Here is a 13,121-nt window from a genome sequence, read left to right as displayed (position 1 = left end):
CATTGACATCCCAGTGGACAAAATAGGCTTGTAGAAAAGCCGAGGACTATGATGACATGGAATGACAATAGAAGGGATAAACCTTGCCCTTGTAAGCCTGTGCCACATTCTCCCACAAACCCACAGCGTCCATGAGAAGAAGAGGATCGAACTTTACAGTAGTAAATACGAGGCATATGCATAGGATGTAGGCGTGGCAGAGGAAACTCACAGGTCCTGAAATTTAGAATTTCTTTGTCTTTTCCTGCAGTCTTTACTTACACAATTCTTCTTGGGTATAGTGTCTCCACCGGGCACATTGCTTAGCTGAATTCCTCAGGTTGGCTCGCTGCCCCTCAAAGGCCACAGGGTTGGGGAGAAGAGACAAATTCCTTCATTCTCTACTTCAAGACTTTCTTCCATAAGAAGTTTTCAGTTGTCAATTTCTTTCACATTTCGGCTATTGAAATTTGTCCAGGGCTTGACTCTTTAAAGCCCCCAGAGTCTTGGCTTATTTGCTTGGCCGGTGTTATTCCTTGATTCAATCAGAGAAGTGCCCAAACCTCATCCAAATATTACTGGATATGGCTGAATGTTTATACATAGTTTAATATGTTGTGGTTACATCATGAGCTATCTGGGGTAGGGGTAGTAAAAGATCAACACCTCTACATGAGATTTATAAAACTTTGAATGAATATTATTTCATTTTGGTGTGGAACCACCACTTCAATGAGGTGGCTAGTGTAAGTTGTAGTATTTCCATTTTCCAGAAAAGGAATCTAAAGCTCAGAGAAGTTTCTAGGCCCTGCTAGACCAGGACCACAAGCTGGAAGAGCTAGGATGTGAGCCCAGGTCTTTTGACTACCAAATCTAAAACTAGTTCCACTGAAAGGCAAAATACCCATTTGAAAAGTTTTCTTAAAAGTTATGAAAACAAACCAACAGTTGCACTTTATACTGACCCAGTAACACATTGGCTAGGGAATCCCTAGCAAACAGATCACAGCTAGGAAAGGCTTTTCTGCCTATTTTCAAATCAATACTTATCTGCATATATGTATATGCAAATACACACATCTTAGTCTAAAGATCAGTTCCATGGGAAAAATAATGTGTCCTCCATTTTACCTCAAATGTTAAACATATTCAGTGGAGTGCTGGACTTAGAATCAGGAAGACTAGGGTTCAAATTTTGCCTCTGCTTGACCATGGGCAAGTCATTTAACCTGTCTGAGCCCTTAGTTTCCTCATCTGTAAAATTACCTTTATGAACCTCATGAGAATCCACATGGCAGTATGGATGGTGAACCAGCTTCAGAGTCAGAAACCTGGACTCAGGTCCTGCTTGTGCCACATCCTAGCTGTGTGGCCCTTCCAAGGCCACTCTTTAAGATTGTAAGTTATTGTTGAGTCATCAAACTCTCTATAAGTGCAATTTCTACTCTTTGTTTTGGTTTTGGGGTTGCTTTTCTAGCCCTTACCTACCTTCCTTCTGCCCAGGGTACTGACTCCAAATGCTATCAAAATAGACTATTTTTCAGTTTAAGCATTGGGCTGCACTCACTAGAGAAAGGGTGGAAGGGGTTAGGAAGAAGGGAAGGGTTTCAGTGTAAAGGGAGATTGATGAGGTTGATCTGAGTCAACACTTTGCAAAACGTGTAAGAGTATTTCTCTGTGTGTCCTATTCTTTATCTTTCACTTCAGCAGACATTTAAGTATCTGCTGGGTGCAGAGCACCATACTAGGCACCAGAGGAGGTACAAAGACAAAAAAGAAACAGGAATTATTTAGTCTTGTTATATAAAACACAACTGAATATTATTCAACTTGCTGTGACTTAGACAAATTTGATCCCATATCTGGGTTTCTATTTTTCCATATTTAAAATGATGAGAAGGGACTACTGCTGTCTAAGGACCCTTCTAGGTTTAACATACTAAGCTCTCCCAGCCTGAGCATTCTGTGTTCTATGACCTCTTCCTGCTTTGATGCTCTGTGTTCCAAGGTCCCCTCCAGCTCTGGCATTCTGTGAATCTATGAGTCTGTGAGAAGGGTACGGGAGGTACAAAGTTCTATGTGAGCTTGGATGAGGGAAAGATCACTTCTGATTGGGACCATCTAAAAAGGACCAGGTCACATATTTGCTGTAACTAGAATTTTCATGTTTAGAGGAACATGTGGGAAGAGGTCAAGAAAATAACTTTAAAGAACCTTCAAAAAGCTAATTACTCTGACTTTACAGGCTGTATAACAACGGAAAGTGGACCACTGCCCCGTCCAGATGCCTCAGCTATGGAAATATGCAAGGGTCATCTTTTTATCATGGTCACCTCTCCCCAGTTGCCCAGCAAGATCCTCTTAGCAGCCAGCCACATAAGTTCCAAGCTTCAGGCCCATGTTCTACACCAGTCTGCTGTTCTCACTGCCCCCCTGCCCTCCATGCACACAAAAGCCAGACCCTGCACCCTAGTGCGCACCATCCCCAGAGCTTTAGACAGCCCCCTGAAATGCAGCCCCCACCACACATGTCTGCCCAGTACACACCGGCAGCACCACCCAGTGAGAAAGATCAGGCCTGCAGCCCCCCTCCTGTGAAGCTGATGCAGCCCTGGCTGGATCCCCAGCTGCACACAGAGCCAGAGAGTACCCCCCAGGGGCTAGGCAAGCTCTCCCATGCACTGCCCCTGCAGCAGGGCCCTCGGCCTGCCTGTGCTGGGGCACCACCAGCACATGCCCAGCACACTCAGCGTTCCCTGCAGGCCCCCTCTGTCCAAGTCCAGTTTGGTCACCACCAGAAGGTAAAGTTCAGTCATTTTCAGCAACACCAGCAGCTGCCCCCACCCCAGCCACCACAGCCACTGCCCCCACAGCAGCAGCAGCAGCCGCCGCTGCCACCACCTCCACTGAGCACGGGTCAGCATGAGAGTGCCCATGAGCCTGTCCTGCCTCCTGGCCTGGACATCATGCACCATAAATTTGAGCTGGAGGAAATGCAGAAGGACCTGGAGCTTCTTCTTCAGGCTCAACAGCCCAGCTTACAGCTCAGCCAGACCAAGTCTCCTCAACATGTGCAGCAGACCATCGTGGGCCAGATAAACTACATAGTGAGGCAGCCGCCCCACTTCAGCCAGTTCAAGAAGAAGTCTCCCAGGTGAGTCCACAGGCTGTCCTGGCCAGACTAGCAGGTACCAGGTGTGGACTCGAGGTAAGCTCTGCCTATAGCCCACTTATGGCCAGCAGCAGCAGATAACTTGGTCCTTCCATGAGCCTCAGTCTCCTCCTCTACAATACAGGGACAAACGTGGCTCTGTTTCCTTCCGAAGGATGTTGTGAGGATCAAAGGAGATGAGGGATGGGAAAGTACTTGGTAAAACTATAAAGCTAGAACTATGTGGAGCACTTCAAGTCATCCTAAACTGCTCACTTGGAAAAGCTAGGGGATCTTAGCTCTAGAGCTAGAAAGGATCTTCTCTGAGAGTTAAGAGCTTTTTGATTAGGGAAGGCATCAACCCTTGGTGAAAGAGCCAGCTTTAGAACCAGAAAACCCTGTGTGATAAGAGAATTTTAAGCAAGGGATATATGAGAGCAAGGACACATTTCTCAAACCCCCTCTTCTCCCCACTCACTGCTTTTCTACTCACCTGCAATGGCAATTTTATGGTTCTGTGGTTCTGTGATCCTTGTCCTAAGTAACATGGAGTTATGAGTGACATACTGTTTCTTAACCTATTATTTATCTATTAAATCTTTGAAGTTACTTTAAGACTCCCTGAAAAAGAGAGTGTAAATGGTTATTTTAGAATGGGAATCATTATTTTAGGTCTTATTTCATCAGAGAAAGTTCCCTGTAAGAGGATGTCTTGTAGGGGAAATTTGAATAAGGGGAGGAACTTGATTTGGGGAATTGGAGACAATTTCAGGAAAGAGGAAGTAGAGGACATGTGGTGGCAGTTTTCTCATCTGGGAAATGAGACAATTCATCTCTAGAATCCTTTTTTGCTCTAAATCTGTGGTCCTAGTAGTTCAGGACCCAGCTTTCTCTCTTTTAGGGAGAACAGCTTTCCAGGGCTTTTGCTCTGAGCACTATTGCTAAAGCTTGCCTGAGTCTTCAGCTACCAGGGTTAGTTTCTCTCAATCATGAGTAGATTCCAGAGCTTGGCTAGCCTTCATAGTAACACTTCTCTTTGTGGGTGGTGAGGCAGCTATTAGGAATTTGACTCTTTCCTTGTCTGCAGTACTTGGGAAAATTGACGTTCCAGATAATGTTTATCAGGAGCCTAGAGGGTTCTGTTATATTATGTAAGCTCTTCCCAGGGAGCACTAGAATCTCTAGCAAACAACTCAGGATTTCAGAGAATTAACATGTACCTCATTGACTGGACAAGGCTGGCTTGATGACAAACTGTGAAGCTGACTAGGTATTGAGAGGCAGAAAAATGATAGAGTGGAAAAAGAGAAGCTGATTTTCAAAGTTTGGCCATTTACTACTTATGAGACCTTAGCTATGTCACTTTTACCCTATGGGCTTTAGTTTTGTTATGTATAGAATGAGAAACTAGATGAACTCTCAAGTCCCATGGGCCTATGATCCTAGCTGTGAGTGGATATGGTGGAATGGAAGCTGGGCTGGTAGTCCCAAGCCCTGGCTCCTAGGGCTGGTTGTACTACTAACTCATTGTGTGGCTGGGTCTTCACTTTCATTATCTATAAAATAAGGGGGTTAGACTCTAGGAACTCCAAAGTCCTTTCCTATTATGTGATTATACGTTTCTTTATCATCCCTCTTTCTAGGTTTGTATCCCAAATGACTCATCCTATCTAGTCTGTGCTTTCTAGGCTCATGTTTATCATTTTTCTTTCTCTCATCCATATGAAAATATGCCTCTCATATTTGAGCCTTTCTGGGCCAAAGGAGTCCACTAAACTGCCCAAATAGATTAGTCTAGGTATTGGGGGCTGTAACTTCCAAAAAGTTTAAGGCCTTTTATTTCAATCTAATAAATATTTATTAAATAGCTACTACTTACAAAGATCTAAGCTCAGTGTTCAAATTCAAGTTCCAGCTCTGTTTCACATTAGCTGAATGACCTTGGGAAGTCATTCAATTGTGTCAAATGAAAAAGTGAGCTTCTTCAGTAAAAACTTTCCAAGCTTTAGAGCTAGTCTTTGTACTGTTTGTTCATGGCAAGCAAATTTTTGCTTCATAGCAATGGTAGCAGCTGTTTTTCTACTGGTTTTCTTGCTGTTCTTCCAACTTCAGAAAGCCTATGCCACACTGTAGAGAAATCAGTAACAATCTCTTTAGCTGCCAGGTCTCTCTGAAGGTCTTTGCTGATTTTCTGAGAATTTTAATATTAGGCTGTTCTGGAGCCATAGTTTCTGTCCTTGGTGTTGTTTTTCATTTTTGTAGCAAGAATGCTCTGGCTTATCTTCTGGAGCTTGGTAGACTACACCTCCCCCTCAGAGCACTAGGCTACCCTGAGGAGTTTATGCATGTGACATCTTGTCCTATGCTTGAACCATCAACTATTCTCCCCTTTGTTAGGGGCAAGCCATTAGGACCCCTGTTCCACTTAACTACTTAACATCAATTAGCTTTTACAAAGAGATATTTGCTTAAAAGTTACAGCAAGAACAAAGTATAAACATTTCCCCTACCAACACCTTGAGGGAAGTCATATTCTCTTCCCATGTAGCCTCAGGGTGTGAGGGGAATAGACTAAAACTTTCGCTCGATTCCTATATGGCACTGGTCCCACCAGTTTCATCTCCAGATGTGGCACAACTGCCAGATGAGTCCTTGTATCTCCATCTGTGGGTCTAGAAGATCACTCTCAAAAGTCACTACTTGCTCCACAGAGCATCAGTGCTGCTCAGACTGCAGAATTCAGTTTCCCACTCCCATTCCCATGATTCCTGTGACTTATTCTTTCAACCTTTTGAAACTCCCGAAGCTGGAGACTCCACTCCTTTCACCTGCAGTGGAAAAGGACAAAGGAAGATTGAGGCGTGTTTCTCAAGGCCAGGTAGGCTGATAGTGAGAAAGTCCTAAGCTCTTTCCTCTTACGTAGCTTGGTCTTTTCTTGGATACTGTGAGTAAAAGAGTTACCATATGAGGCCAAAAGAGGTAGCCAAAACTGACTCTGGCCTTTTTGAAGATGCTTCCAGTTCTGGCTGTGTAGCCAGTTGAAAAAGGTTCCACCCAAACGTGTTGTTAACTAATCAGAACCAGTTACAGAATGTCTATGCATGGTCCAATCTCTCCACCTTATTAGTCTTTCTTGGGAGCATTCTCCCTATTCTTTCCACACAAAGAAACATTTCAGGCATGCCAAGTACATGCCCTTCTCCAATTACATTTTCAACTACACCATTCTTGATGCTTCTGTGTGAATGATGCCATTTTATTGTAAACTTGAATAATTCTTAAAACTCTGATTCCGCATGCTAGTAGCCTCTGAAACATAGCTAATAGTTATTAAAGTGGGTTCTTGAAGCCCTACAACTTTTGCATATTTCCTTGGAATGATATTCATTCTTAAAAGCCATAGAATGGAAAACCACAAAAGAGAGTAATGAAATAGTGTATGTGGTGTGAAACTCAGTACTCAAATGACAGAGAACTAAGATGGAGGAACGAGATCAATCTGGTTTTGTCTGAGGGTCCAAGTCAGTCCAGTGTTAGAAGCAAATGTAAATTAGTGACAGCCATACTGTCCCTAAATGAAACCATGCCAAAATTACAGCTTCTCTCAAGTAATTTATACAACACTGTCACCCAAAGCAAGTCATTCCTCACCTCTTCTACAACATCCCCAATAAACAGTCATGTAGTTTTTAATGAACGACCATCACTATCAAGGAAGCTCACCTTCCCTGGAGGCAGCCCATTCTGCTTGGAGACTGTACCTTTTAAGATAAAGGTCAGGAATGAGATCACTTGCTCCCACTTTGTTGGGCAAGAACAAATATGCTACCACTAATTGCAAAGATTCATTGATAACCTCCTGACTAGTCATTGATTTCATCAACAAATCTAAGCCTGGCTTTTACTCTTAACTCTCTTGAGACAGTCTTAAAACTCTAAGTGATATTATGGACCTCATCATCATGGAGAATGCTTCAGCTCTGATCCTCAGCAGCTCTGATCCTCAGCACCTCTGCAGGAGGTTGCCTCTCCTCAGAAAGGAGTTGCTTCTCCCATCTGTTTGGAGAGCTGGAGGGCAAAGCAAAAACCTCTTCCCCAAACCTTCCGTTGTAGAGGTCTTGGAATTTTCCAGGCAATTCTTTATTTCCCACCAGCTGCTCCACTTGATTTCAACTCCATAAAAAAATCTAGTCTCCTCTGGCAGCCCCTCCTACCTTTCTCAGCTTCCTTTTGTGTCTTGTCTTCCTCAATTAGATTGTAAGCTCCTTGAGGGCAGGTACTGTCTTTTTATTTGTATCCTGAGTGATTAGCACAGTGCCTGGCACTAGTAGGTACTGATTAAATGGTTTTTGATTTGACTCTACAGATCACTATAGCTCTACCTCATCATGCCAAACCTGCCATCTTGAACTCTCCATACTATTATCAATCAGTCCTACTATGTTTTGCTCTCTCTTTGGGAAAAGAGCCACTTTGCTTCCTTCTTTTCACTAGTTCCCATCTTCCTGTACTACCTTTATTTCCCCTGCCACAATCACAACACCATTGTACTCCCTTACAATATCACCTTCAGGGCTACACAGTTTTCATCTGCATTTTCTATCCAAGTCCAATAGATATATCCCGTTTTAAAGAAAACACTTAAGACCTTATATCAATGTTTTAACAGATAAATGAAACTGACCCAAATTTATAATCATTTTGGGAGGAGAGAGAGAGTTCTTACCCAAGGGCAGGAAGGGATCATAGTGAATTATAAACTGAATACCAGTCAACACTGGGTCTGCTGTTATTGCTAAGAAGGCAAATATCACATGTTCCTTTGAAGGTTTCCCTCCATGTAGTTCTACCCCAGGAGGCTGTAGGGTGTAGAGGCAAGAGCCCAGTTTTCTTATCTGTAAAATAGAGATATTGGGCTAAATGGCTTCTAACATCTCTTCTAACTCTAAATTTCTAACTCTAAATATGATTTATACTTTATGATGGTAAAAAAGGATAGTTCCTTAGATCTCCCCTTTGTGTTTTAGAAGAACTTGTCCAAAAATCAGTCATTTGCTAAGCCCTTACTGTGGGCCAGGCACTGGAGATACAAAGGAAGCCAAGCCACAAATGACCCCTGACCCTCCATTCTAAGGGGGGCAGGAAGAGCAACATGTAAGTAAAAAGATACATACAATATATATGCTGAGGAGAAGGAAGATAACCCTAGAGAGGAAGGCCCAAGTGAGTTGGGGCACTGGGACAGGCCTAATCTCCTGTAGAGGGGGCATTTAAGCTGCCTCTTGAAGAAAGCCATGATGCTAAGAGGCAAGGTGATGAGGGAGAGATAAAATCAAGACAAGGGCAGAGAAAAGAGAGTGTTGTATGTGAGGAACAGCAAGTAGGTCTCCATCAATGGGTCTTGGAGTGTATAGAAGAAAGTAAAATGTGAGGAGAATGGAAAGGTAGAAAGGGGTCCAGTGATTAATAGCCTTAAATACCCAATGGAGTACTTTATAATTGATCTGGTGGTAATGGGGAACCACTAGAGTTTACTGAGCAGGGGATGTCATCATCAGATCTATGCTTTAGGAAAATTACAGGTCACTGGGTGGAAGACAGATTGGAGAAGTGATGGACTTGAGTTAGGGAGACTAGTTGGAAGGCCTTTCAAATACTCAGTGCAACAGATGATGACAGTCTGAACTAGGCTGTATGAGGAGGGAAAAGGTGATGTATGGGAGAGATGTAAAAGTAGAAATAACAAACATAAATGGGGTGAGAGTGTGGAGGTGGCAGTGGAGGCATGGGGGGGGTGAGTGCGCTGGGTGGTGGGGAATGGTTGCTTACTCTGTTAGTGACGTCTGAGCACGTGTCTTTTCCCTTGCAGGCTTGTGAGGAGCCCAGTGTACCTGAAGGCCCAAAGCCAGTTCCACCTCTTGACAAGACTGTCATCCCTTCTTTGACCCAGGCCATAGCAGAAGATGCCCCTGCCAGTGTGCACCCTCTGGACAGCACCTTGCAGCCCTCATCTCCTAATCCAGTGAGAAAGGTACTGATGAAGTCAGCTTCCCTGGAGCCAAATGACCCACAGTCTGGCTCTGGTGGCATAGTAAAAGAATCAAGCATTTTATGGGGTCACCAGGGATGGACTACAATAGAGGACAGGCAGGGCCCGCCCCAGTGGCCTATGGCTTCTGAAAAAGTGCATGATGGAGTCTAATGCTGGGTTTAGGCATCCTTTTGTCAGCATTCACACTGCCACTTTTCTGAAGTGTGAGGAATGTCCAACATCTGGCTTTCTTTTCTGATCAGAGAGAGGAGTAATTAGAGCTGGAAGGAAGCCACTTCTTTGTCCCTTTGGAGCAGGTTACTATCTGTAAGATACTTGTAGGATACATAATTTTGTCAGTGTAAACATTCTTTCTTCCAAGGCAAATCATAAACACTCCATGCCTTCATAGAGAGGTTTTCAAGACTGGCTGAAAAGAAAAAAAAAAGAAATTCATCACTTAGTACTCAGCCCTCTGCTGATGACTCTCTCTGAATCTGGCCAAGCTGGTCATTGTATATATTGCATATATATTCCATTGCTGGACATATAGCTAAAGCCTTTACATCTTTGTAGGAGGGGCCAGATGTTGTATTTTCACAATGAGGCCTCAAGGTCTCAGGGTTCATTTCTATACCACAGAAAAGTAGGGCATTTACGTAGGATCTTTATCTGAAAAAGGAGAGATATGGACTAGATGATCTGTAAGGGACTTCCAACTCTGAAGTCTTATGATGCTATTATAATCAGGAAGATAAAGGCAAAATATGAAAAAATACTTAAAAGTTTTAATGCCTTTGATGTTTTCCCTACTGAATAGGATTAATAATGCAAACCATATGTATGGGTTTTTTCCCCCTAAGGATTATGTCTACATTTTGGGTAAGTGCCTCATGGTGAGTAGTTACTAGTTATGTGGCCTCAGGTAAATTAATTCACCTTTCTGAGCCTCCAGGTTCTGTCTGCAAAATTAGGAGATTAAACTCATTGAGTTCTGAGGGTTCTCGAAGATCCACAAATCTGGGATTTCTGATGTGATCAGAGGTCAGCGTTGGTCTAATGACCTTTTCTCTCTCCCTTGCCTGTATTCTTTCTTGTATAGCTTAGTTCTGCCTCTTCCTCCTATCTCCATCACATTTGTCCACTGTTTTGAGGGCAGCTGTGATGTAGTGGAAAGGGTCCTGCTTTGAGGGTCAGGAGTTCCAATGATCCTATGCTCTGCTAGGCTATGCTCTGCATTAACTTGCTGAATGATCTTAGGAAGGATCCTCTGTGGGCTTCTGTTTCTCAGGCTATAGAATGAGGGAGTCAGTGATCTCTGAGAGCTCTTCCAGCCCTAAGATTTTGGTTCAATTCTAAATTCTATCTTATCTGATTCTATGTTAGAATCAGAATCTCTAATGGAAGAGCCAGGTTAGTGAGTAGAAGTAACTGAGTTTACCTGTGTCCTCACTCCAAGATTATATTAAACAATAGATCCTAGCTCCATTTTGATGAACTCAAAGGCCAATGCCTTTTGGTCTGATGCTTTTGTCTTTGTCTGACCCATCTCTTCCTACTTATCCGGTTTAGTTTTGTCCGCCTCACTCCAATCTTCATCAACTAATCCATGTTCTGGGAGGTATCTGTGATGGAATACAATCTAAGAGCATATTAGGCAGGCTGGCACTATCCTTAGAAACCCCGGGAACCCCTAGAAGTATTATCCAGTGGCCTGGTATTCTGGGAGTTTGGCTTGTTCTGTTGCTCAGATGTGGTTCAACCCTAGCAGTCGTCCAGAGCTCTGCACACTGTGGCCTCTTAGGGATCTTTCACCCCCTCCTAAGTTTTCCTAATACTGTGCCCCACCTCTTCTTTCCTTCCCCCTTGCCATCCTTCCAACCCCCCCCACCCCAGCATGGCTTGTCAGGCAGGGTTCTGGTGCAGGGATCTGGCTTACAGAGGGAGCTGGAGGCTGAAAAGGAAGGAGGTAAAAAATAGAACTTTAACTAGGCAGATTGCAGAAGAATTATGTGTGTCCTATGCAAATCGAATATAATTTTAATGCATATTCACTCATGTCTGTACTGTTATGTACCCCAGCGAGCCAAAAAAGAGCTTCTGGTCCCAGGAGCTCTAGACAGCATTGTTCCTCCTGTGCAGTGTCCAGCTTCTATGTTGGGTCCTCATGCTGGGTTGGGGTGTGGCCGATATCCCTTTACTTCTTTGTAGTAGAAATAGCCTGTAACCTGAAGTCTGGAGATAGATTCTCATCACAGCTTGGCCACTAATATGTAACCTTGGCAAGTTATTGGCTCTTGATCCATCATCTGAGCCTCAAGTCATTGAGGCTGATTCTCCTCCTCTGTCAAATGAAGGGATCAAAGTGGGTGAGAGGGAGCAGGGTTTGTATTGAGAAAACCCGAGTTTGAATTTCAGCCCTATGGCTTTTTATTTATGTGATGGTAGGCAGCTCACTTTGCCTCTTCAGACCTAGGATTCTGTACCCATAAATTGAAGGGAGTAGGCAGACGATCTCTAAGGCCCCTTGCAGCAGTAAAAGCCTTGATTCTAGGCTCTTTAAATCCCTTTCTAGCTCTAATGTCCTATGGCACTGTGTCTGTGTTTCTGTCTTAAACTACAAGCCCTAAGAGGGTAAGGAATGCATGCATACATCCTTGGATTAATCTTAGCTCCTGAGTGGGGAGCTCCCAGGGAGCAGGCCCTCGATGCCAGTGATGGAGATAGAGCCTCTTCCAGGTAAACTAGAGTAATGCCAGGGTCCAGCAAAAACATGATGGTCTGGTAGATACCTATGAGTCGTATGCTTGTAGGCAAGTCACTTTAACTTTTAGGAACTTCAATTTCCTCATCTTTAAAATGAGGATAATAATACCAGAACATGTGCCTTAGGATTGTAAATGAAGTTCCAATGAATCATGTCTAGAGCATTTTTTGTGAACTGCTAAAGTATGATGCGAATGCCAGTTATTGCTGATGATAATGGTTTTCACTGCACGAGTACCACCAGGGTGCCCTTGTTGCCATGACATACCAGCCTACCAGGATCTTGATACAGGGATGATGAGACTGGCATCTCCATGAGCATGAAGATCATGAGCTAGAGTGAACATTGTCACTGGCTGACAGCCTGATGTCCTGGAAGTTCAGTGTGGCTGGTGGAGAAAGCACCAACGAAGAGTTAAGGAGCCAAGGTTTGAGGCTGGGCCCTTGCTCTTACTAGTCGTCTAACCTTGAGTAAGGCACTTCAGCTCTCTATTGCTCAATTTCTTTCCATGTGAAGTGTTAGTGGAGATACATCTACTACTGATCTCGCTGGATTATGGGGAGGGTCAGATGAAGTAACATTTTTCACAGAAACAAATGAAGCCATTTGCAGAGGGGCTCCTTCTCCTCCTGTCCTCCTCATCTCATATCACTCAGATGCCTTCTACCACTATTCCTTACATGGAGAGGTGGCCCTTCTCCTTGCCAAGGCAGACCCCTGCATGCACGAGTGATTCCATTCCACCCCATCTTCTCCAGCAGATGGCCCCCTCTGTCATCTCCATTCTTATTTATATTCAACGTCTGCTAGCTGCTACCCTATTACCTATAGACTTGCCCATGTCTCTCCCATTCTCAAAAAAAATTCTCACTTCATCCATCTGTCCACGTTAGCTATTGTCTCGTGTCTTACCTCCTTTTTGTGGCTAAGGCCACCTGTGATTGATGCCTCCACTTCCTTTCCTCTCACTCTCTTCTTAGCTCTCTATAGTCTGGCTTCTGACCTCATCATTCAATGGAAACTGCTCTCTCCAAAGTTACCAATGATTTCTTAGTTGCCAAATCTAATGGCCTTTTTTCAATCCTCATCCTTCTTGACTTCTCTGCTTGCAGCTTTTGACACTGCTGATCACCTTTTTCTTCTTGATAGTCTTTTCTCTCTAGGTTTTTGTAACACTACTCTATCTGTTTTTC

General features: G+C 43.7%; 1 protein-coding gene across 1 annotated transcript in view; it reads left to right on the top strand.

The window, feature by feature from the left end:
- Positions 1 to 13,121, top strand: part of TRIM66 (tripartite motif containing 66) — a 115,917-nt gene that overhangs the window by 64,754 nt on the left and 38,042 nt on the right. The window contains 4 exon segments of the mRNA XM_078148552.1: positions 2,225 to 2,266; positions 2,269 to 3,097; positions 3,523 to 3,530; positions 8,968 to 9,161. Of these exon segments, the coding sequence (XP_078004678.1) occupies positions 2,225 to 2,266; positions 2,269 to 3,097; positions 3,523 to 3,530; positions 8,968 to 9,161 (1,073 nt within the window).

Source organism: Phascolarctos cinereus, unplaced genomic scaffold (assembly GCF_003287225.1).
Source record: "Phascolarctos cinereus isolate Bilbo 61053 unplaced genomic scaffold, phaCin_HiC Scaffold_9;HRSCAF=440, whole genome shotgun sequence".
In the NCBI taxonomy this organism is placed as follows: Eukaryota; Metazoa; Chordata; class Mammalia; order Diprotodontia; family Phascolarctidae; genus Phascolarctos; species Phascolarctos cinereus.
This window is presented reverse-complemented; position numbering and strand designations above follow the sequence as displayed.